This window comes from Delphinapterus leucas, chromosome 6 (assembly GCF_059928025.1).
Source record: "Delphinapterus leucas isolate spDelLeu-1000000601 "Yukka" chromosome 6, BTC_Dleu_Yukka2, whole genome shotgun sequence".
NCBI lineage: Eukaryota > Metazoa > Chordata > Mammalia > Artiodactyla > Monodontidae > Delphinapterus > Delphinapterus leucas.
The window spans coordinates 77,547,665-77,569,392 of NC_143134.1; the positions used below are offsets into that span (position 1 = coordinate 77,547,665).

General features: G+C 39.5%; 2 protein-coding genes across 7 annotated transcripts in view; one reads left to right on the top strand and one right to left on the bottom strand.

Annotated features, from left to right (window-relative positions):
• The window catches only part of ABHD17B (abhydrolase domain containing 17B, depalmitoylase), a 38,117-nt gene extending 30,183 nt beyond the window's left edge, over positions 1-7,934 (bottom strand). The window contains exon 1 of one of the 6 annotated variants that reach the window (XM_089913307.1): positions 7,665-7,934. The gene's annotated coding sequence lies outside the window, so the exon portion shown is untranslated. The other 5 variants (XM_022573512.3, XM_089913302.1, XM_089913303.1 and 2 more) reach the window with 5 other exon arrangements.
• A 613-nt stretch (positions 7,935-8,547) lies between these two features.
• C6H9orf85 (chromosome 6 C9orf85 homolog) overlaps positions 8,548-21,728 on the top strand; it is a 71,908-nt gene continuing 58,727 nt past the window's right edge. The window contains 1 exon segment of the mRNA XM_022573510.2: positions 8,548-8,864. Coding sequence (XP_022429218.2) covers positions 8,763-8,864 — 102 coding nt within the window. The 5' untranslated portion in view covers positions 8,548-8,762.

Below are 21,728 nucleotides of genomic sequence, written 5' to 3' on the forward strand. Positions count from 1 at the left end.
AGCTCAGTTACCTTCTAAGTTGTGTCGGCTTTAGACAAATCACAGTACTTCTCTGAGCCTCAATCTTACTTGTAAACTGTGCAGAGTTACTGAGAACATGAAATGAGACATCTAAATTCCTGCCATACTAGATGCAGAAAAGATGTTCTTTTTACTTGGAAAATGCAGGCATGTATTTTATAATCCCTTTCTGGACCCTCGAAATCAATCAAATCCTGACTGTGCGGAAGTGTCACTCCCTCAGGACCGACTCCTCCACACATATTCTGGAGGGTTCCAATGCCTCTAGCATCCTCAGAGACCCTGCCTAATCAGTTATCCTCTCTGATGTTTCCTGTATCTTCAGCCTCTCCTGCTCTTCTGATCCATCTCTGCTGTTTATAAACATATTCAAGAGTCTCCTCTTAAAAAAAAAAAAAGTGTATATATCTAGATTCTACTACCTTCTCTGACTATCTTTCAAAATCAAACTTCTTTACTTCTCATTTTCCACTGTTCCCCATGAGGGCCAAAATGAATTGTGATCTAACATCTATCATGAAGTTGTTGATCCATTTAGGATTACCGGTAACCTCATAATTTCAAGTGCATTGGGTATTTCTTAGTCTTCCTTTTACACAATCACTTGTGGAATTAAACACCATCGTCCTCTCCTTTCCTTCTTGAAACTAACTTCCAATCTAGGTTTTTCTGGTGATCTTTTCAAAGGTTATACTATTATTATTACTATTATTTACAAATTGCCTTTTATTGTCCTCTTATCTTTTGTTTAACTCGCCCAAACCTATGCTTTAGCTACGACTTTGGTCTTTTGCCTTCCTGTCTTTTGTTCTCAGCCATACCCCTGGCTTTAACTACCATTTATACACTGATGGTGTCTAAATCTAAAAAACTAAACCTAAATCTCTAGCACAGACCTCTCCCTTAAGCTATAGACCCTGAATATCTAAATCTGTATTTCCTTCCCTCCTCCTCCCTCCCTCTCTCTTCAGTTTTCTCATTCATTCAAGGCCTAACTCCTAGGTACCTCTCCATCCCCTCAGCCACATCTTAGCTCAACCACTTTTCAACTTAATATTAAAAAGTCACTCAGTAGTATCTATCTCATACCCCTCTAATGCACATTCTACACTGTTGCCAAGTGATTTCATTTTTTTCTTTAAAATCTTTCAATAGGTCTTATATCCCTCTTGGATTAATCTAAACTCTTTAACGTGTCATACACGATTCCCCCACCCTCCTCCCTTCCTGGCATCTATCCTTATTTCTGAGTACTTCCTTTTCCATTCATTCTACTGAGCATTTAGATAATCTTAGGTGCAACATTATTTTGTGTGTGCATATGCATGTATTAGGTCATGAAAGCAAAACTTCTTATGGATTTTAACAAATGAAAAATTGAAAGCAACTACCCTAGGGAATTCTATCAGAATGTCTTCCATGCATAATTTTTAAAGGTCTTCCTCACTCCCATTAACTTAACTGCCCTAAATCTTCATTAATAAAAGTGACAGTGAGGTCTGTTAAAAAGCTGTGAATGAAATGTAAGCTTGCCAAACCAAGTTACCGAATGGCATTATTTTCTCGCTAATAGCTGATGTGTGGAGAATAATTTTTACTTTTTAGGGGTGGAGATGGCAAAGCTAAAGAGTGAAAAATTATCAGTACACCAAGCAGGATACTAGTCAGAAACAAAAAATCTAGGCTACAGTTTGCTGATGGAATTTGGGAGGGGGGGGAGTTTATTACAGGAATTATTTCAACTGCTTTTAATTTTCAAAACACATTTAAGAATAATGTAAATTCAGAAGCCAAACAAATTTGTTGCATTAGATAAACTGATAATGTCTTCTACTTTTGTTCCTGGAGGCGTTTTCTTTTATTTCAGGTTTGTTGGGATTGGAATGGAGACTTGCCTACACCAAGTTAATGAGGTTATTTCAACGTCTCTTTCTTCTTCATCCTGACCTACATCAAGCATATACTTATTCTCTTAATCCTATTCTTTCACTGTGGCTACATTCTAAAAATAAATCTTAGTTAAATATGCTAAGACAGACATAATGAAAAGAGTTTCTTTAGCAGTATGTATTTTTAAGGGTAAAGACTCCTATCTCTATTGCTATAAAAATAAAGTACAGAGTGCTACATGAAACTACATGGCAGGGGGCTGGGGCAGGGAGGGAAGGAGGTAGGGGCTTTTACTTGTTATCTCCTTTAATCTTAATAATACTTTTCTCAGGTTATCATCCCTTTACATATGAAGAAATCAAGGCTTCAGGTTAAGTCAATCAACTTGTCCAAGTTCACACAACTTATTAAATGGGAGAGCCAGGAACACAGTTTTAACTTGACTATATTCTGTCCACTCTTCCAAGACTGTCCACATGGTTAATGCCCTCACTGCACATTGTGCTCATTCTCCCCTTCTCAAAGGGGAGACCTATTTAATAGGTCAAAACTTCCTCGTTTGATTTCCTCCTTACCATTCTCTACCTTTTCTTTAGAAGTTATTTATCGCTTTCTAACATATTAGATATTTATTGTGCATATTGTGTATGGTCCTCTGCTAGGTGGTAAGCTCTAGAAAGTTAGGGATCTTTGTTTATTTTGTTTACAGATGCACCCCTCAAACCTAGAAGAGTGACTGATAGTAGACACCGGCCCATTCTTCCTTTCCCACTTTTCATCTTTAACTGTACAAGGACTTGTTTAACCATTTTCACCTTTAATTCCTGGGAAAACAAAACAGGACCTACATCTGAGCCAAATTAACATTAAAATATTTGAATTTAGTCTAAAATTCTGTTAAAAAATTAGGATAATAAGTATCATTTAAAAAATTCTAGCCAGAATAAAAAGTGATGACAAGACACATAAAACAAACTGTAAAATGTGGAAATGCAAATGATGAAAGATTAGTACCTTAGAGTACCTGCTCACTTTCTGTGATGTTTTAGAGGCCGAATGTGAGACACAGATGAAAAAAGGAATCAGAGTACTCTAAAAGCAGTGGTTCCCAAACCTTTTATTAAAAAAGTCAAATTGGGGACTTCCCTGGTGGGCCAGTGATTAAGACTTTGCCTTTCAATGCAGGGCGTGTGTGTTCGATCCAAATTTAAAAAAAAAAAGTAGAATGACAAGAGTTAACAAGTTTTAATTTTGCCACAAAGGGGTGTTACGAACTAAATATAATATACTATCACTATAATTTCATAAGCAAACATTAACATAAAAATAATTTCAGTATAAAGGGTAGTCATTTTTACTGAGTAAATTTAGATTCACAAACACCTCATTTATAAAAGTAGCTCCATGTGTATTTAAGATTTACATGTGAAAAAGTAAAACTTTTAAAACAAACTATAACAGAATCTTTATAATCTCAAGATAGAGAAGATTTCCTTTAAAGAGAAAAAGCATAATCATAAAAGAATTTGACATTAAAATTAAGAACATCTAGTTACCAAAAGATACCATACTTAAAGTGAAAAGGCATGCAAATGACTAGAAAATATCTGAAAGTCTACCAAGCATTGCTATCCAGAATACATAAAAAGCATTTACAAATCAATAAAATAAACCCACAGAAAAACAGAATAGGCAATTCATAGAAGGAACATGAATAGCCAAAAAATAAATAAAACATAAAATAAATAAGTAAAATAAAGTGTTCTCAACAGTGTGACTAACTGGGGAAGAGACAAAAGAAACCTACAATGAAGTAACATTTCATACTCCTCATAATGTCAAAACTTAACAAGTCTAAAGTATCTGGAAGGTGAGAAAACAGACCCTTTAATCCATTACTGATACAAACACTCTGGAGAGAAAACTGGTAGTTATCAAATCAAGTTGAAGAAGCAGCTCCTACCCTGTGTTCTAGCAACCTACTACTAGATTTGTATCCCAGTGCAATCTTTCTCAATAATGGCTTTTTAGTTGTTGTAACGAATGGGGGTACTACTGTATAGATACCAGGGACACGAGGCACACTTGATGTGTAAAGATAATGCTGTGACACGTCCCATGACTTTTGAACATTCTGCTGGGCAATCATTTAAGGGAACAGAAGGAAAAAATAAGGTCAAATATTAATAAATAGGATTTAACACAAAGTATATTTGTATTGTTTTAATATAGGTGAAGATTTTAAAGAATGCAACCCTTGTGTAAAGAGAGAAGACTGCACTTTTATTTTTGTTCCAACTTTACTGAAATTAGTTATTTCAGAAACTCCCTTATCAGTATCAGTGCCTCTGTTGGTATTTGAATGGCCAATTCAACACACCTGTTTAATCTGCTTTAGCAGCTGTCCTATTCATGGTGATCCTATCCGTGCAAAGTATGTGACTACTACTATTTCTTCTAGCAGTGCTTCTTAGACTTTAAGGTGCACTCAACTCACCTGGGAATCTTGTTAATATTCAGCACCTGAATCACTAGGGTAGGGCCTGAGGTTCTGATTTCTAACAAGCTCCCAGAATTCTAATGTTACTAGTCTACTATCACACTTGGTAGCAAGATTACAGTGTGGTTGAGCCTGAGCATTGACACAGTGCAATACATTACTTTGTTATAAATTACTTCTTTATTTTAGTCAGGGCATTACTTTATTTAAAATATGAATGTAAGTTTATTATTATGAATTTCATTTTAACAGTAATGAGGCAGTTGTAAAATATTTCTTTAAAAATGGGATATAGGTTCAAGAACCACTACCCTAGAGGAAGCCTTGCACATGCACCTAAGTAAACATATACCGGAATATTCCCTACGCACTGTTTAATAAGCAAACAATTGGAAACAACTAAAATGACCAACAGAAACCTGATACAGTCACATAATGAAACACACACCATATGACAGTAAAAATAAACTAGAGCTACCTGAATAAACATAGATAAATCTTGGCATGATCAGTGAAGAAAGCAAGCTACAGATACAAAATTCATAAATAGTCTTAAAACCAATCAAAGAAAAACCATATAGGGTTCATGGATACAAAGGAATGTAGTAAAGTATAAACGGAAGGATGCATGTTAGCGGTTGGGAGTGGGGAAAAGAGGGAATAGGATTTAAGAGCGGTACCAAGTACAGAGGAAGCTTTGTTTTGTAGTTTTAACTTTCCAACTGGGTAATGAGTGCATGAATATTCATTATATTGTATATTATCAATACTTACATTGCTACATTATTTCTCATTTCACCTCAGTTGGCGAAAACTGTTGGGCCTAGACAGATGTTTGGAAAATACTGCTCCAAAGCAAAGATTCAGGACTAGAAGTCAGAAGACCCAGATTCAAGTCTCAGTTCTGGTTCTTAGAAATTGTGTAGCTTTAGGCAATTCAAATAACGAACTTCTCTAGGCTTTATTTCATCTGTAATAAAGTCATAAAGCATCACTTTTCCTCTCCAACTCACAAGGCTGGGTTTGAGAGCCATATTGCTATGTGAGAAATCTGTAATAGGATAGGAAAGGTAGGAGTAGGTAGGAGTAATTTTTGAGAATTAAGAGCAAAACCTTGGATATATTAGAAATAAAATCTATCAGTAAACAAACCAAGCAAGTCAATCTGTCACTCTATTTTCTTGTCATCACTGATTCTAAAGCTATGACACCAAATTATATTTTCTTAACAATGGAGAAATTTTGAGTTTATCACTTCCTAAGTGATGGCATATGGATAGACAGTCTCCCTATTATAACTATGTTTCTTTATCGTAATTCTTCACCAAGGAACTGAAATTCATGATACCAAAACAAAATTGCATTAAAAAGTACTCTTATTAACTAGAACAATCAATGTCACAACCAGAGGAACTGTTGGTTCTCACTGCCCTTTCTACATAGTGAGCAGATGCACATTTTATTAGTCCTATATTACAGATGGAGAAACTCAAGATGTGGGATAGCTTGCCTGGAGCTGTACACCAATTCAGCGACAAAACTTGGAACAGACACTAACTGCCTAGTTCTTCTGTGTTCATTAAACTACCAAAAACATTACTTTGCCATAATGCTTTATGGCAATTCTGTATGTCACAGGAAATAGAAAATTCTTTGTCAGATGTCATGCACGTTTCAAAATGGGCAAAGATACTCAAGGAAACAAGCCACTTATCAACTACAGTACTGCACAGCAAGTGACAAGATTAAAACTGCCTAGGCCTGCTAAAACTCTAATCCTATCTTTGACAATTAACCTTATTAATTCTACAGCAGGAGAAAAGAGAGGTCAAAATATAGGTGAGGGTTTCTTCCTGGATCTCAAGTAATATAGCAATTATTGCACAACAGGGACCTTATTTCTTTTATAAGGTGAAACATGTCTATCTCCACTGCTCTTCTTTAAGTAAGCCTCCACCCCTACTCCCAACCAAAGAGTTGGGCACCCAAATTAGAACACTGGCAATTATGATAATTATCAAAATATTGGCTCTGATTAGATATTAGATAAATCACCCAAATGAGTTTATGCTATAAACATATGAGACAAACTCTTTATAGAGAAAAGTTCATTTTATTTTAAGTCTTCTTGTTAATGTAAACTGATGAATGCTCTTACAACATGTACCTTTGTACTCAGACTCATTACCTAATGACCAGTAGTTTTAAATGACGTGAGATTTCCAAACTTTTTATGTATTGGGGCCTTAAAAAAAATCAATGAATTATCTTACGGATCAAGTACTGCATATTACAGAAAAGTTTTAAACATGAATACCTTTTTGTAAGCTAACAGCCAAAATTTAAAGGTCACCCTCCCTGTATTCCGTTACTCATCCTTCTGCTTAACAAATCCACTTCACGCTGACTTAAATCTATGAGTCATTTTAAAAAGTTATATCCTGGCGTTGGCAGAAATCTCCATGGATCAAAGCTCTGAACATTTCTTTCTTTTTTTTTTTTGAATAAGAAGCCAGGGTTAAACTCTCTTCTATACAAAAGCACTTCACAACAGTACAATCTAACTTGACAGTACAATCTAACTTGACAATCTAACTTTTCGTTTCAGGGTTAAAAAAAATTCCAAAGAAAAACTCTAATTTTTCAATTCAAAAACAATTCCTGATGAGCCTACCCTAGAGTTCGAAAACAAGTAGAGGTCAACCATCGAGAGAAAACCACCCTACGGCGGCGGACCAGAATACACAAATCACCAAGCACGGTGCAGATTCGAGCTAAAGTCTAGGCTGGCACACACGAGGACATCCAGGAGACAGCCTTCAGGCCTCGCGACTCTCACAATGAGCCAGGGAGCGAAATGTGAACCTGGACCCATCTTTCCGTCCACAGGGAGAATAGCAAAGGAATGAAATGAGGCCCTTCTTTGCAAGGAGGACCCAAGACCTTTGCCAGTCCGTCTGTCCGTCCCTCTCCCGCCCCCAGACTCCCACAGCCTTACCGACTACGAAGACTTTCCTACCTCTCCCCTTCACCGAACCAACAGAGAATCTTCTCAAAAACCCAGACGCGATCGGGAGTGGCTTCTCCGCCTTTGCCGGCGCCGAGAGGCATCCCAGTCGCCAACAACAAAGACGCCTCCCGCTCCCCTCCCCCCGCCCGGCCCGGGCTCGTCCCTCCCGCGCTGCTGCTCCGGGCCTAGCGCCCTCTCCCCGAGCCCAGCCGCAGCGCCCCGGCTGCCCGTGGCCCCACGCACCTGCACCTGCACCTGAGGGCCGCAGGCAAGGCGTCAGGCAGAAAGGGCCAGGAGAGAACCTCTGCTGCAGCGCTGTCCTCTACGAGGCGCGATCCGCGCTGCTGCCGCCGCCCGACTCTCCCGGCCTGCGGGCGGGCCCGGCCAAAGAGTGGGGACGAGGCCGGCAGCCCCCGGCGCCGGGACGAGCAAGAACGGCGGCGCCCGAGGGGGCCGGCTCGCGCTCCCGAGTCTCGCCTCGCGCCGGCCCTGCTCCTCCACACGGGTTCGCGTTCTGCTGACTAACGGCCTCGGCGCGAGGCGCTGGAGCGGCCGCCTCCGCCGCCGCCGTCGGCTGCTGTTGGGCCTCACGTCCCGCGCGGCCGTGGTCGCTGCTGCCGCAGCCGCCGCCACCTCCCTTTCTAGCACTGCAGACACCACCCAGACCCAGCCAGGTCTTTCTTCTTTTTAATCCTCCTTTCTTTGCTCCCCTTCGGCCTGCCGGCAGCGGGGTTCGCTCTCGTGGCGGGAAGGAGGCTGGAAGGGAACCCAGGCTCTAGCAGAGAGCTCACTAAGCTAGGAGTTGGTCACTGACTGAAGGAAAGTGCCAAGGCTGACCCGGACTCCAGCCTGCGAGCGGGCTGGGGGTTGGACGCAGTCCAGTTTAGCCCGACTTCCACCAATCACAAGCCGCCCAGAGGAGTAGGGCGCCCGGAGAGGCCGAGCTGAGTCGGCAGGAGGCGGGGATTGCGGAAAAGAAGAGCCAATAGGAGCAAAGTTTTCCCTCCCCTTCACTTGGGCGGACTGCCACATTCGGACCAATGGGGGAATTTTCGCTTCGAAGAAAGTGGGATTTTTCGCCGGGTTTGAGAAAGAGGCTTCGCGGATGGGGAGGAGTAGAGACTGGGCTGAATAAAAGACCCTTGCTGGAGCTGAAGGGCCGAAAGGTGTCCTTTGACCTTCGCGAGGAGTCACGTGGGATTCCGGAGGCGGAGGCAGAAATGCTGGTTAAGTTCCTTCCGGGTCAGAGACAGAAGCGTGAACTCCGTGGAGATAGTTCCTGGTATCCTAGGCTTGTGTGCATCTTCCTTGTCCGAGCTCGAGGTGGTTGTGGTTTCGGCGATGAGCTCCCAGAAAGGGAACGTGGCTCGTTCCAGGCCTCAGAGGCACCAGAATACGTTTAGCTTCAAAAATGACAAGTTTGATAAGAGTGTTCAGACCAAGGTAGGAACCTGCCTATTACACTAAATCTGACTCCAGGGAGGAATGGTTCAGTGGAAGTGAGAGGAGTTGGCTCTCAGGAAGTGAGAGGAGTTGGCCAGGGCAAATGTGGACCGCAGCCCAGAGTTAGTTTTGGCTGCAGTGTAGCCTTTTCTTTGACCTGGATGTGTTGTCTCCTTGTAAATATATTTGGCGGTCAACATTTGACTAATTGTACTGAATGAACGGGACCCTCATCAAACCTAAAATGCAAAGGGAAAATTGAGTCGTTGAACGCTCCCATTTGGATTACATATTTGCAGTAGGAAAACGAGGATTATGACGCTAGTGTCTTTTTCAAATGTTGCACCAGGTTTATGCAGTCACTGTTTCTTTTTGGAAAATCCCAGGCCCATAGGTTTGTAGGGAGAATGTGAAAGCTCTTAAGCCCTCTTAGCCCCAGTGTCCACACCAACATAATGGGAATTTCTCTCTCGTTTGTAAGATTGTTTTGAGAATCAAATTATTTGATGAATGCAAAACTGCTTGTTTTGCTGTTTATATTTCTTTAGCAGATTTCTTTAAGCTGGAAGGAAATTCAGACTGTATAGATAGCCAGAGGTCTTGAGTTGTATACAGCTACTAATTTGCTGTTAGGTATTTCTCCCTCCTCACTTAGCTGTATGGAGGGGAGATAATTGAAGACAAGAGCAGCTTGGGGGCAGCCGCCATCATATCAGATAAACCTGACGTTAACGTAAACTGGAGCTCAAATTTTCTAGGTGTGTGGCTTAAGCAAGTTATTAAATATTTAATTTCTCTGAGTCTTACTTTGGTCTCAAATGAGAAACCTGCCTGTATTGTTGAGAGGTTAAGTGATATATATAAATGATCTGGATCATTAGTGTCCAACAACTGATAAATTTCCCAACATTGGCTACGCAAGAAAAGTAACTTTTTTTTTTTTTTTTGGCTGCGTTGGGTCTTTGTTGCTGAGTACGGGCTTTCTCTAGTTGCAGCGAGCCGGGCTACGTTTCGTTGCGGTGCGTTGGCTTCTCATTGCGGAGCACGGGCTGTAGGCGCGTGGGCTCAGTAGTTGTGGCTTGCGGGCTCTAGAGCGCAGGCTCAGTAGTTGTGGCGCATGGGCTTAGTTGCTCCGCGGCATGTGGGATCTTCCAGGTCTGAGGATCGAACCCGTGTCCCCTGCATTGGCAGGCGGATTCTTAACCACTGCATCACCAGGGAAGTCCCAAAGTGACAGTTCATGGTAACCAGTGACTTCCTTTTTCTTTCCTTTCTGTCTTCACTATACAGATATATAATGAGCATCTTTCATGTACAGGGTCCCATGTGCATGTGTATACAGTGTTCAAAAGAGTTGACCCTGCCTTCAAGGAACTTATGGTTTTCTGGGTCATGGGACAATAAGCACAGAGGTATATAATTATAAATTATGATGAAGGGAATCACAGTTGAGTAAAGAAGAATAAGGAGGGATATTTTCAATTGGGTGCTCAGAGGACCTCTCCTTTCCCTTAATTAGGTTCAGATTCAGAAGGAAAACCTGGAGCAACGTTTGGGAGGACTTTCCCAAGTTTGTACCTGTCATCAATAGGTAAACCAGAGTAAAAAAGCTGTGCTATTCCAAATAGATGTCTATCTTGCCCTGTATTCTTACTCTAAGTTTTTTCACAAGCATTTACTGCTGATTGTTTTTCATCAGGTGATAAAAAGCAGTTTTAATAAGTATTTAGCTACAGTGTCGCTTACTGTGCTTGTTGTCCTTTTAAGTACAGGACTTCTTGAACTTGTACTTCTTGTTCTAGTACTTCGTCCTAGACTTCCTGTACTTTTCATCGTGTATTTTCTGGTGTTATCTAACAACCATGTCATTATGGTCTGCAATGTTTTCATGAGTCTCAAGTTCAGTCCCTGAGTTTCATTTTGTTTATCACTTTTATCATTAATTCCTTTGTCTCTTTTAAATAGTGAGGAAGTCTCATTTGTCCATTGGTAGAACCACCAGGTGCTTTGTTATTGGAGGTTCTAACAAAAACAGCAAGATATATTTTACTGAGGAAGATCATTAGGTTGATTGTTCATCTGTCTGATGGAGGACTAATAATTGGCTGCATTCATGGCAAATTCTTGAACCAGCTATGTGTAGCTGTCTAAAGCCAAGATTTTGTCAGAAGCATCTGACCCTGTCTTCATTCCTGTGCTTTATACCAGAAAGATGTTTTATTCAGCAACATCTAATAAAGGACTGGTAAGATGTGCATGATTCTCTGTAACTCTCCTTGAAGGATTGTAGTAACAATTGACTACTTGTACCTCATTATTTTGACATAGTCTTGCATGATGGTTCTCTGTCTCCTCGTCTGCCAAGCAGTTTGTCAGGACCGAAATTAGAAGTTGGATAATGACAGCTGTTTTATTGGAAAGTTATCTAAGTAAAGCACCCGCTCCCAAAAAGACACAGGTGATAACTGTCTTCATATACTTGAATATATTCCAGAAGAGGAGAGAAGCTTCGCATTCCAAATGGCCAAACTTGAACCAATGGGTCAAAGTAAAAGAGATAGGTTTCAGCTCAATATAAGGGAATTGTCTTAATAGTGAGGAGCATGCACTAGAATTTTGTAACCTCCCCATCACTGGGGTTATTAAAAGAAGCCTCTATGGCCATTGGCCTGCAGTGCCCTCTCATGACTTGCAGAGGTGAGGTGGAGATGGGAGTAGGTTTAAATCTCTTCTAGTCATTTGGTACTAAAATATTGATTGTATCAATATCAGGCTTGTGTCCCTTATTGGAAAGGCAATAATGTGTAGTGGAAGGAACACTGGACCAAGAAAAAAGAGCCACATTTTAGCTCCAGTTCTGTTGGGTTTTTTTGCTTTGTGGAAGCATAAAGCATATGATAATTTATGTGGACTTGCAGTTGCTCAAAGCTTAAAAAATTAATTAGAGAAGAAATACATGTTTGTTGAAGAATATTGAAACAACAGAGAAATGTATAAAGTATAAAAGTGAAAGTACCTTTTTCCAGGCCTGTTCCTCTTCAGATGTAGTCACCGTTAAGAGATGTGTATGTTTTTAGACATCTAAGCACAATATAGTACATATGAAATAAAATGCATTTTCCCTTTCTCATTTAGAAAAGTGAGTATGTCAGAACATAGAGATTAAGCTCATTCTTTTTAATGGGTGTATAATATTCTACAATATATATGTAGAGTAGCTTATTTAATTACTTTCCTATTAAACATTTGAGTTGTTTTCAATTTTTCACTATGACAAATAAAGTTGCAGTGAATTCTTGTATTCACATATTTGTTCCATATCAGTTATTTGGTACCAGACATTGTGGTAGATACTAGGGGTATAAGGTTGAGCATAATATACAGCCATGCCTTTAATTGAAGCTTATAGTTTGGTGGGCAAGGTGACGGGCATTAATCAAATAATCTTTTTGAGTATGTTAATACAAATGGAAGTAAGAGCTAGGAAGGAAAAGTCTAAGGGAACCTTGAGAGTGTCTAGCAGGAAGTCTTGAGTAAGTTTGGAGGGTTTAAGAAGGCTTCCCTGAGGTCTGAAGGATGGATAGCATTTAACTAAATGAAATGGGAAGAGCATATATTATCTTCTTAAGGATGCTGTTTGTTTCATATGTGTAGTCAGCATTGTTTTTACTAGCATGTCTGAAAGTGTTAGAGCCCCAGGATCACATGATTTTGTTAGGGCAGAAGTCAATTTCGTGGTCAATACTAGATCTCACCTTTAGGGGGTCATAGTGTACATTAGCATAAAACACTTAGATGTTTTGCAGTTTTAAAAAAAATTATTTAGCCAAAACTTCCCTGGCTGTAGACTTTGGTTTACATAATACCAGTTAAATGTGAATTAATTTGGGGGGGAACACACTCATTTTGGGAAACTCTTGTTACTACCTTGAAATGGAAAAGGAAAAGGAAAATCTGAGGTTATACTCTCTAAATAGTTTTGGAAATAAAGTTTTGTTAATAATAGCTAATGCTATGTACTTAAGTATGTTAGCATCTGTGAATACTTGATATGTATTATCTAATTTGATCTTCAAAAATAACCCTAAGACAGGTGCTACAGTTATCCCATTTTGCATCTTGGGAAATTAGGACTCAGAGGTGAATGATGTGCCCAAAGTTACATTAATAGCATGTGGCTGGCTATCCATTGATTAGGTGTAACCTGTGCTGGGAGACCTTAAAGAACAGGTAAATTAAAAGTCCCTTTTTGTGTCTGTGTGTTGGTGGTTGTTTTTGAATACTGTGTTTTTGTCTATAATAGAAGCAATGTGATACCAGATTAGGGTTGGAACAGAGATGAGCTTTATTGACACTACCCCTAAACACTACCTGTTTGAAATGTTCGGGGGAAAGAGTCTCTTCTCATAAAGTGTGGCCCCCTGGAGTGTCACATATCACAGATATGGGCTGGTTGGAGCAGGTCCCATCTAATCAGCTAGGGCTCTGGAGCAGGGGTGGGGCTCCTCACTCATTTTGTGTGAAAGCAGATGCTAATTCCTTCAAGACCCTCAGCTCCTAGTTTAGGCAGAAAGCTGTCTTAAGTTTAAGGTGATATGATTACATTTATACAGCAGAACAGGATTCTGTGTTTACAAGCACCTTTATTCACAATAGCCAAAAAACCAAAACAAAACACAAACAAAAACCCCCACAAATATCCTTCAACAAGAGAATAGATAAACAGATTGTGTCAATCATATAATGAAATACTCTGCTATTTAAAAAAAAAGCTACTGATACATGCAAGCATGTAGGTAAATCTCAAAAATATTGTGTGGAAGGAAAGAAGTCAGGTGTTTCTCACATCTATAGAAATCTGAACAGTAGTTGCCTTGGGTGGTGGGGGAATTGACTGGAAGGGGTTCAGGACAACTTTCTGGAGTGACGGAAACATGAAGGTCACAAGCATTTATTGAAACTCATTGAATTGAGCATTTAAGGTCTGTGCATGACACTGATATAAATTTTACCTCAATTATAAACAGATATGACAGCAGAATGACTGATTAACTACTCAGATGTCATTAAGTTCTGTTTTTGTTGTTTGCTTTTTGTTTGGGGAAGTTGTAGAAATACTACCTATTATCAGTATGTTTTAAAAAGAAAACTATTTTTTTAACTTCTCCAGAAAGAAAACAAATGACAGGTTGACATTCTGTCATATTGAATATGTTAGCTAACCATAAGTCAAATTAATTCTAATAGTTGTCTTCTAATATTTTCCCATTTTTTAAGCTTTTATCTACAAACTCCAGTCATGACCCTTAAGTTAAAAATTGTCTCTCTGTAAGAGAAATACAGATGGTCGTTACAAAGTGGATCTTGGGAACTCCTTGGTGGTCCAGTGGTTAGGACTCTGCTTTCACCGCTGAGGGCGTGGGTTCGATCCCTGGTTAGGGAACTAAGATACCACAAGCCACGTGGTGTGGCAAAAAATAAAAAACAAACAAAAAACAAAAACAAAGGATCTTGTTCATAAGATTACTGAGCCTGGGGCTTCCCTGGTGGCGCAGTGGTTGAGAGTTTGCCTGCCGATGCAGGGGACACGGGTTCGTGCCCCGCTCCGGGAAGATCCCATATGCCGCGGAGCGGCTGGGCCCGTGAGCCATGGCCGCTGAGCCCGCGCGTCTGGAGCCTGTGCTTCGCAACGGGAGAGGCCACAACAGTGAGAGGCCCATGTACAGCAAAAAAAAAAAAAGATTACTGAGCCTGGATTTTTTTTTCTAGATTGACTCCAGGATAGAGTCATAATAATTTAGTTGGCCATGATGCCTGACACTGTAAGATGAATGAATAAAACCTTGCTATGGAAAAGATACTATTGGTAAGGCTCATTTTGTTCCGGTAGCTTGGAATCAAGTCATATGGGATCTTTGTCCTATCACCTCTAGCCCAAAGATGTTGTAATTTAGGAAATGGTCTCAGATTGGTTTAGGTTATCTCTGATGTGAGTAATTTTGGTATGAGTTATGAAGTGCCAGTCATGGGAATAAGTGTTATTTCTTAATGGATTTCAACAATTAAGTTTTAAATGAGTGAGTAGCCATTAAACAAATCTGCAGCTGGGCAGAAATAGATTCCACTGTAGTTTCAAGGTAACCATCTTTGGCATTCTGGAGATCACCTGGGACCCCCTTTGATCTTTTTTCCAGATTGGGAAGTGCTTTGATATATTTCACCAAGGCTGTCTATTACATGGATTGAAATTAAATGTATCCTCCCCGCAATTGACTTCTTATTAAATTCAACATACTTTTTCAATTGACAAGGTGATTTAATCTATGGTGTGCTGGGCATTATGATACATAAGAGTACTGTACTAAATAAAAGTCATAGTGCTAGTGAATATTCACTGTTTTGAATGTTTTGAAGTATAGTATTCCCTGTCTTTTACACAAAATAATCTCATCCATGTTTTGGGATATTTCATTATACCTACATTCCCAAGGTGCTTCCACTTGAAGCCAATAAATTGATTTTGCATGTTTCTTATTTTTGATGCCTGCTACAGTTGTTTTTTTCTACATCAACCATATGTTGTAGACATTTCATTTTATGTACAATGAATGACAACTGAAATTAATTTGTCTTGATTTGGTCTATGTGTTAAGGAATACTACCATACTCACTGTTGGATTATAAAATTTTATAATTACATTGTCAACACTTGTTTCTACATAAAGTTAAATACTACCCTGTTAGAAATAAAGTATTCTCAGAATTCTTCATCTAGGTAAATTAGTTCACCTGAGAGAGAGAAAGTCGTAATGTATATTAACTCTTCCCTAAATGGGTCATTTTCCGTTTGGAGAAACACTGTGTAGTACGGAGTGGCGCAGTTGGACAAGGAACCTCAGGGATGACAGTTACAGACTGCTGCGGCATTTGTTATTTTAAGCTATAGGACTCTCCACACCTGCACAAGTTGTTATTGTGAGGTCACAGGCAGGTGTACAGAGAATTGTGTTTGTCCTCAGAGCAACCCTGCTGCCCGCTCACTCCAGCCTAATTGTTATTGATCTTTTTCTCACCATTGACTTTTGTGAAAGGAAGAAATGAAATGAGAAAGGGGATAAACGGATAGCTAACATGCCTAAGATTCCTTTCTGAGATTTTCCTTATCACTCCAGGCCAAATAGCACTTAAATATACTGAATGAATTGAATAAACGTTCCTCTTCTGAACTTGTCTATGTATGCAAGGCCCTCTACATGCAGGTGATTATCATTAGGATTCTTTAGTTGCTAACTTAAGCAAAAAGGGAATTTATTGGAAAGATACTGAACTGCTCTCATGAAGCTTAGAAAAGGTGTTTGTTAATTTGTTTCGGTTGCATTTTTAGTGTCGAGGATTCCCAAGTTGGCCATTTTTGCTGGGAAATTTTATACTCATTTGCTTTATGTAGATCCTAATTGATACAATCCTTTAACTTTTCAATGTCCCGTCCCCTAACCCTTCCAATTTGCCTCCTGGAACTGATAGTTTACTATCATCAAACAGACAGTGTTGAAAATAAAATTTCGTTCACTTTCTTGCCCCGACTATTCCTGGGAACTCTGTTTCCCTATAGTCTTTAAGTAATGATGTTTTTTTCACCCCACATCTTCAACCCCTCATTTAGAACCCTTTCTCCCATTTGTTGCTTCAGTCCATTTTTCCTTGCTCAGAACCCCAGCTCTTCTGAAATGCATGCCATCAGACTATTTTCCCCTCCAGATCCATCCTTACCTCCTCGTTAGTACCCAGCTCACTGCTTTTCCACAGTTTTCCTGTCATTAGACTTAGTGATTGCTACAGCCACATGGATAATCAAACATCTGATCTCACAGCTTTTAGATCCCCCCACCTCAGAAATCTATTCCCATGGTCAAATGTTAAACCTCATTGCTGGTAACTGCTCCTCTTATAAACTTAAAACAAGCAAACAAACAAAAAGAACAACAAAAAAACCCCCTGTCTACTTACCTGGCTTCCTTATTCCTCAAATAATTTTTTTTAACTCCACTGGGTGCTCATGTGCATTAAGTTTTCCACTTTCCACTGCACCTCATTCATGTCCTTTTTTCCCTCATCTAGCTTGGAGACCATGTTCTATCAGTACAACTGCTCTTTTGCATGTACTTCAAATCCCTTATCCTTCTTTCCTTCTGTGGTACTTACCTGACAGAATCCTAACCTTGCTTAGATCCAGCTTTCTATCCACCATCATATCTACCAAACTACCTGCATCTGTACCCATTGTAAGGTCGGATCTTAACAAACGGCACCGCGAAACAGAGGAAAGCTTCAAGTGAGCTTTATTAGGGAGCGCTCCCGGGCGAGGTTCACTGGTCCAAGAGAAAGGGGCCAGAGAAGTTGCACCTGGGCGAGGGGGTTGGGCAAGATTTTATAGGGGAAGAAGGGAAAGGGGTGTGGTGAATCTGGGAGGGCGCAGGGTATTCCTTATTTGGTGGTCTTTTCGGGTATCCTAGGGGACCGTTAGTCCCGGCCCTCGAAAGGCGGGAAGACTGGGCCGGGTGCAAAGTCCCCAGGTCAGTTCCTGGAACTGGGTGGTCCGGAATGTCTCCAGCGCAGTTTCTGGAACTGGGTGGTCCGGAATGTCTCCAGGGCAGTTTCTGGAACTGGGTGGTCCGGAGAATTTCGGTCTGATGAAACCTGTGAATCTGATTGTGTTCCCCTGCCTCGGGCCAGTTGGCCTTACAGCCATACACTCTCCTTCCTGTTACAGTGGATGAAGTGCCTGTCTCTGCCTAAGACTGGTCCCTTTCCTTGCACCCTAGAGCTCATTTCTTCTTGCCTACCTTAGGACTTAAAGACTTAAGACTTCTCAATTGTCCATGTTCTGTTGCATCATCAATCTTTCCATCTGTAATGGGTTATTTCAATAAAAAAAAATCCTCCTTAGATAAAACCCATGTTCTTTTCTGGCCCCATCCTACTTCTTTCTTCTTTATAGAAAAGCTCCTGGATCTCCCATTTCTTTACCTCCCATTTTGTTCTATCCCTATTTAAATAATTTTTGTACATACCATTCCACTAAAAGCACCCTTGTCAAGGTCGTTGATCTCTGTGTTGCCAAATCTTTGTTAATGCTCAGTACTCATCTCACTCAGTTGATCAGCAGCATTTGCCTCTCCAGCACTGTCTTGAAATAATTTTTTTCATTCAGCTCAGTCCATGACTTTAAATACCATCTTTATGATGATACCTTCCAAATCTGGAACTCCAGGCCAACCTCTCTCCTAAGCTGCAAAGTTGTATATTTAACTACCTACTTGACCTCTATTCTTAAATATCAAAAAGGTTTCTTAAGCTTAACATGGCAAAGAAAGAACTCTTAATTTTTCTCTTTCAAACCTTTTCCTCCTCCTGTGCTTCCCAACTCTGTAAACAACTCCACTATTTACCCAGTTCCTCAAACCAAAATGTAAGAATTACCCTTGATTCTTGGCCTTTTCTCACATTCTGTGTTTCAGTTTGTCAGCAAGACTGTCAACTGTTAAATTATCTTAATTTTCATAACCTTCTCATTATTTTGGTAGTCGGCTTTTTGTTAGAAGACTATGGTTGACTGAGATCTTTTTACCAAAAAGGATAGTCGAATAGGTTGATCTCAAGCTGTGAATTAGAATTCCAAAACTGTCAATTTAGGCCATCATTCCTATACATAGATGTGGTCTGTTTTGTTTTGGTTTTGATCCGGTTATTTTGAAGAATAAAAATATTTTGAAGTGCATCCATTGGGTAGGAAAAAATTTTTTTGTCAGTTTTTGTCAGATTTCAGATTTGGATTTTTGGCCACAGATATCAAGCTCTTATTCAAGACAGTGGCAGCATGGTGTGGTAGAAAGACATTGATCTTGGAGTGAAAAGATTTAGGTCAAATTCTCTAGTATGTACTGGCTCTGTGATCTTAGATAAATTTCTTACCTAGTCAAGATCTTAGTGGGTTTAGCTATATTGTGAAAGTTAAGTAAGGTTTATGAAAATGCTCACATGGTACCTGGCATGCAGTGTTAAGTATTCTGTAAATGCTGGTCCATTCCTTCATCTTACTAAGACGTTCATCATGCTTGTACTACGCCCTCAGTAATGCCCTTCCTGGTTAATCCCACTGGAATGTCTCACTCCTTCCCTATGGCATTTATTGCTCTCACCACACATATAGTGCATGTCTTATTAGTTATTAGTATATATGTCTTGGCTTCTTTCTCTTTCTCTTACGCGTACATACACAAATGCCATCTACCTCTGACGGGAGGGGCTCAAGCATTTTTTTTTAACTACTCATGGTGTACTATGTAAAATGTAGCAGCAGTTCAGTGCTCTGGAATGAAGGAATGCAAATCAAGTAGTTCTTATTGACATTGTACAATTGATTGTTGGTCTCTGTTAATTCATCTGTCTTTATTGACATAGCATCTGTCTTATTGTTATGTAGCAAGCATTTGCAAAAGATGAGTATGTTATGAATCCTTCATTCAGGAATCTCAGACTAGTAACTACTCTAAAAAGTGAAAAAAGGTAAATATGGAGCATTTTCATTTATTAAACTTTTGTTGAAGTATAACATACAACATATAGAAAGTGCAAAAATCATAATAGAGTTCAATGAAGTTTCACAAACTGAACCCAGTCAACTCAGATCAAGAGAATGTCACTGACCTCTCCTATTCACCACCACTCTCTCCTCTAATAACCATTACCTTGATGAATATGAAGTATTTTTAAATAACCTTAAAGTCACGGCTTTTGGAGTCAAAGGAGAGAGAGTTATAGGTGCTTGGATGACCAGCCTTTCTTTACAGAAATAGTATTAGTGGATGTAGGCAAGCATCCTGATGGATCATCTTAACTGCTTAAATGTACAACACGACTTGATATAATCCTTCTTTGGGATGAAAGAAATTGGTGTGATTTGATTTTCCAAGTGATTGATTTGGTTCCTGTAGGATTTTTGACTTCTAAAACTATCAAGAGTAAATTTGAACTTTCCTTTAGCTTTGGAGTTGATTATTTCAACCTCAGTCCTAAATGTCTTCCAATTTATCTACTTATGAGGTTGAATTACATTTTTAGAACTTTATGGTGCATATTTTCTTAGATATTTTATCAAGTTCATTTCTAATTGGAATAGTTAGATTTATATTCTAAAGTTAATGTAATTATTCAAATTGTCCTTATGGAACGGAGTTGTATGACACATTTTCTTTTTTGTTTTTGCTTTGGCAGAGTTATATGTTATTAACAAAGAAGTATTTCTTCTTGTAGGTGATAGAAGTATACATGTATAATAATTTTCAGTGATGGCCCATCAGCATTAGAATTCTGTTGTAGCTTTATATTAATTGCACCTGGTTTTGAAGGCCGTTTACAACATGCATATGAAATACCAAGCTAAACTAGGGATTATTTTAAATGCTTTGTTGTTCTGTAAAGATTTATATATTATTAAATGCTCAGCCCTGTCTTACCAGGTGGCTGACTCGTTTGTTTTGAAATTACTCATGTCCCTGAAGTCATCAAATTGAATAATATACTTGACTTCATAGTATATACTTGTATTTGTGAATGTTCTATATACCATCATTAGCCCTTATCACAAGACATTATAGTGATATGATATCATGTTTCCTGTAAACGTGAATGCTTGTAGGACATAATGCTAGATCTAATTTTTAATAAAGTTAGAATAGCCATATGGGATAAGTTGTCATTTATCATCCATATGAAAGAATATTATGGTTACTTTTACATATGTGATGCTGTTGCTCTAATTTAAACTCCTTATTATTGAACCATGGATGGTTCTTTGACCCTCATACGATGATTTCTTTGGCTGTTCCCTGGTATATTTAAATAAAAATCCTGGTTTATCTTGGTAGTTAACACTCATCTTAGGGATTCTCTAGAGACACCTTTATTAATGCCTACTTTTTGCTACCCAGTAAGAAAAAATCAGTCAAATTTTACTAAGGCTTCTTCTTTTTTTTAAAAATCATTTCCTACAATTATTATTATTATTTAATATAAATTTATTTATTTATGGCTGTGTTGGGTCTTCATTGCTGCGCGCAAGCTTTCTCTGGTTGCGGCAAGCAGGGGCTAATCTTTGTTGCAGTGCGTGGGCATCTCATTGCGTTGGCTTCTATTGTTGCGGAGCACAGGCTCTAGGCGCGCGGGCTTAAGTAGTTGCGGCACGCCGGCTGAGTAGCTGTGGCAGGCGGGCCCTAGAGCGCAGGCTCAGTAGTTGTGGCACAGGGGCTTAGTTGCTCCGCGGCATGCGGGATCTTCCCGGAGAAGAAGTCGAACTCGTGTCTCCTGCATTGGCAGGTGGATTCTTAACCACTGTGCCACCAGGAAGTCTCCATCATTAAAGTTTTAAAGTCTAAGTGCCCATTATTTAGTGCCTGTGCTAAGCAATAAGGAGATGAAAATAAGACCTTGTTCTGGCCTTCATGGTGTTGTAGTATAGCTGGGGAGTTAAGACCAGTGTACAAGAAGTAATAGTGAGCAAACTAGAAATTTTATTGACACCTTCAGGAAAGGCCGAAAAATATGGGCTGTGTGACCATCTGTATATAGTCTCTCCTGCTTCTACTTGTGGATAAATCCCACTTCTGGTTTTAACACTTGACTGGTAGAATGTACAAAGAAGGTATGAAAGAAGATGAATTGCTGCTGTTTTAAATTAAACCCGTGTGTCACGTTACGCTTTGATCTGCAACCTTTTGAGGACTAATTTTACAAGATTAACAATGGTCTTTGAAAACATAAGACGTCTTCCCCATTTTGTGACACCTTTGCAAATTTGTCATTGAG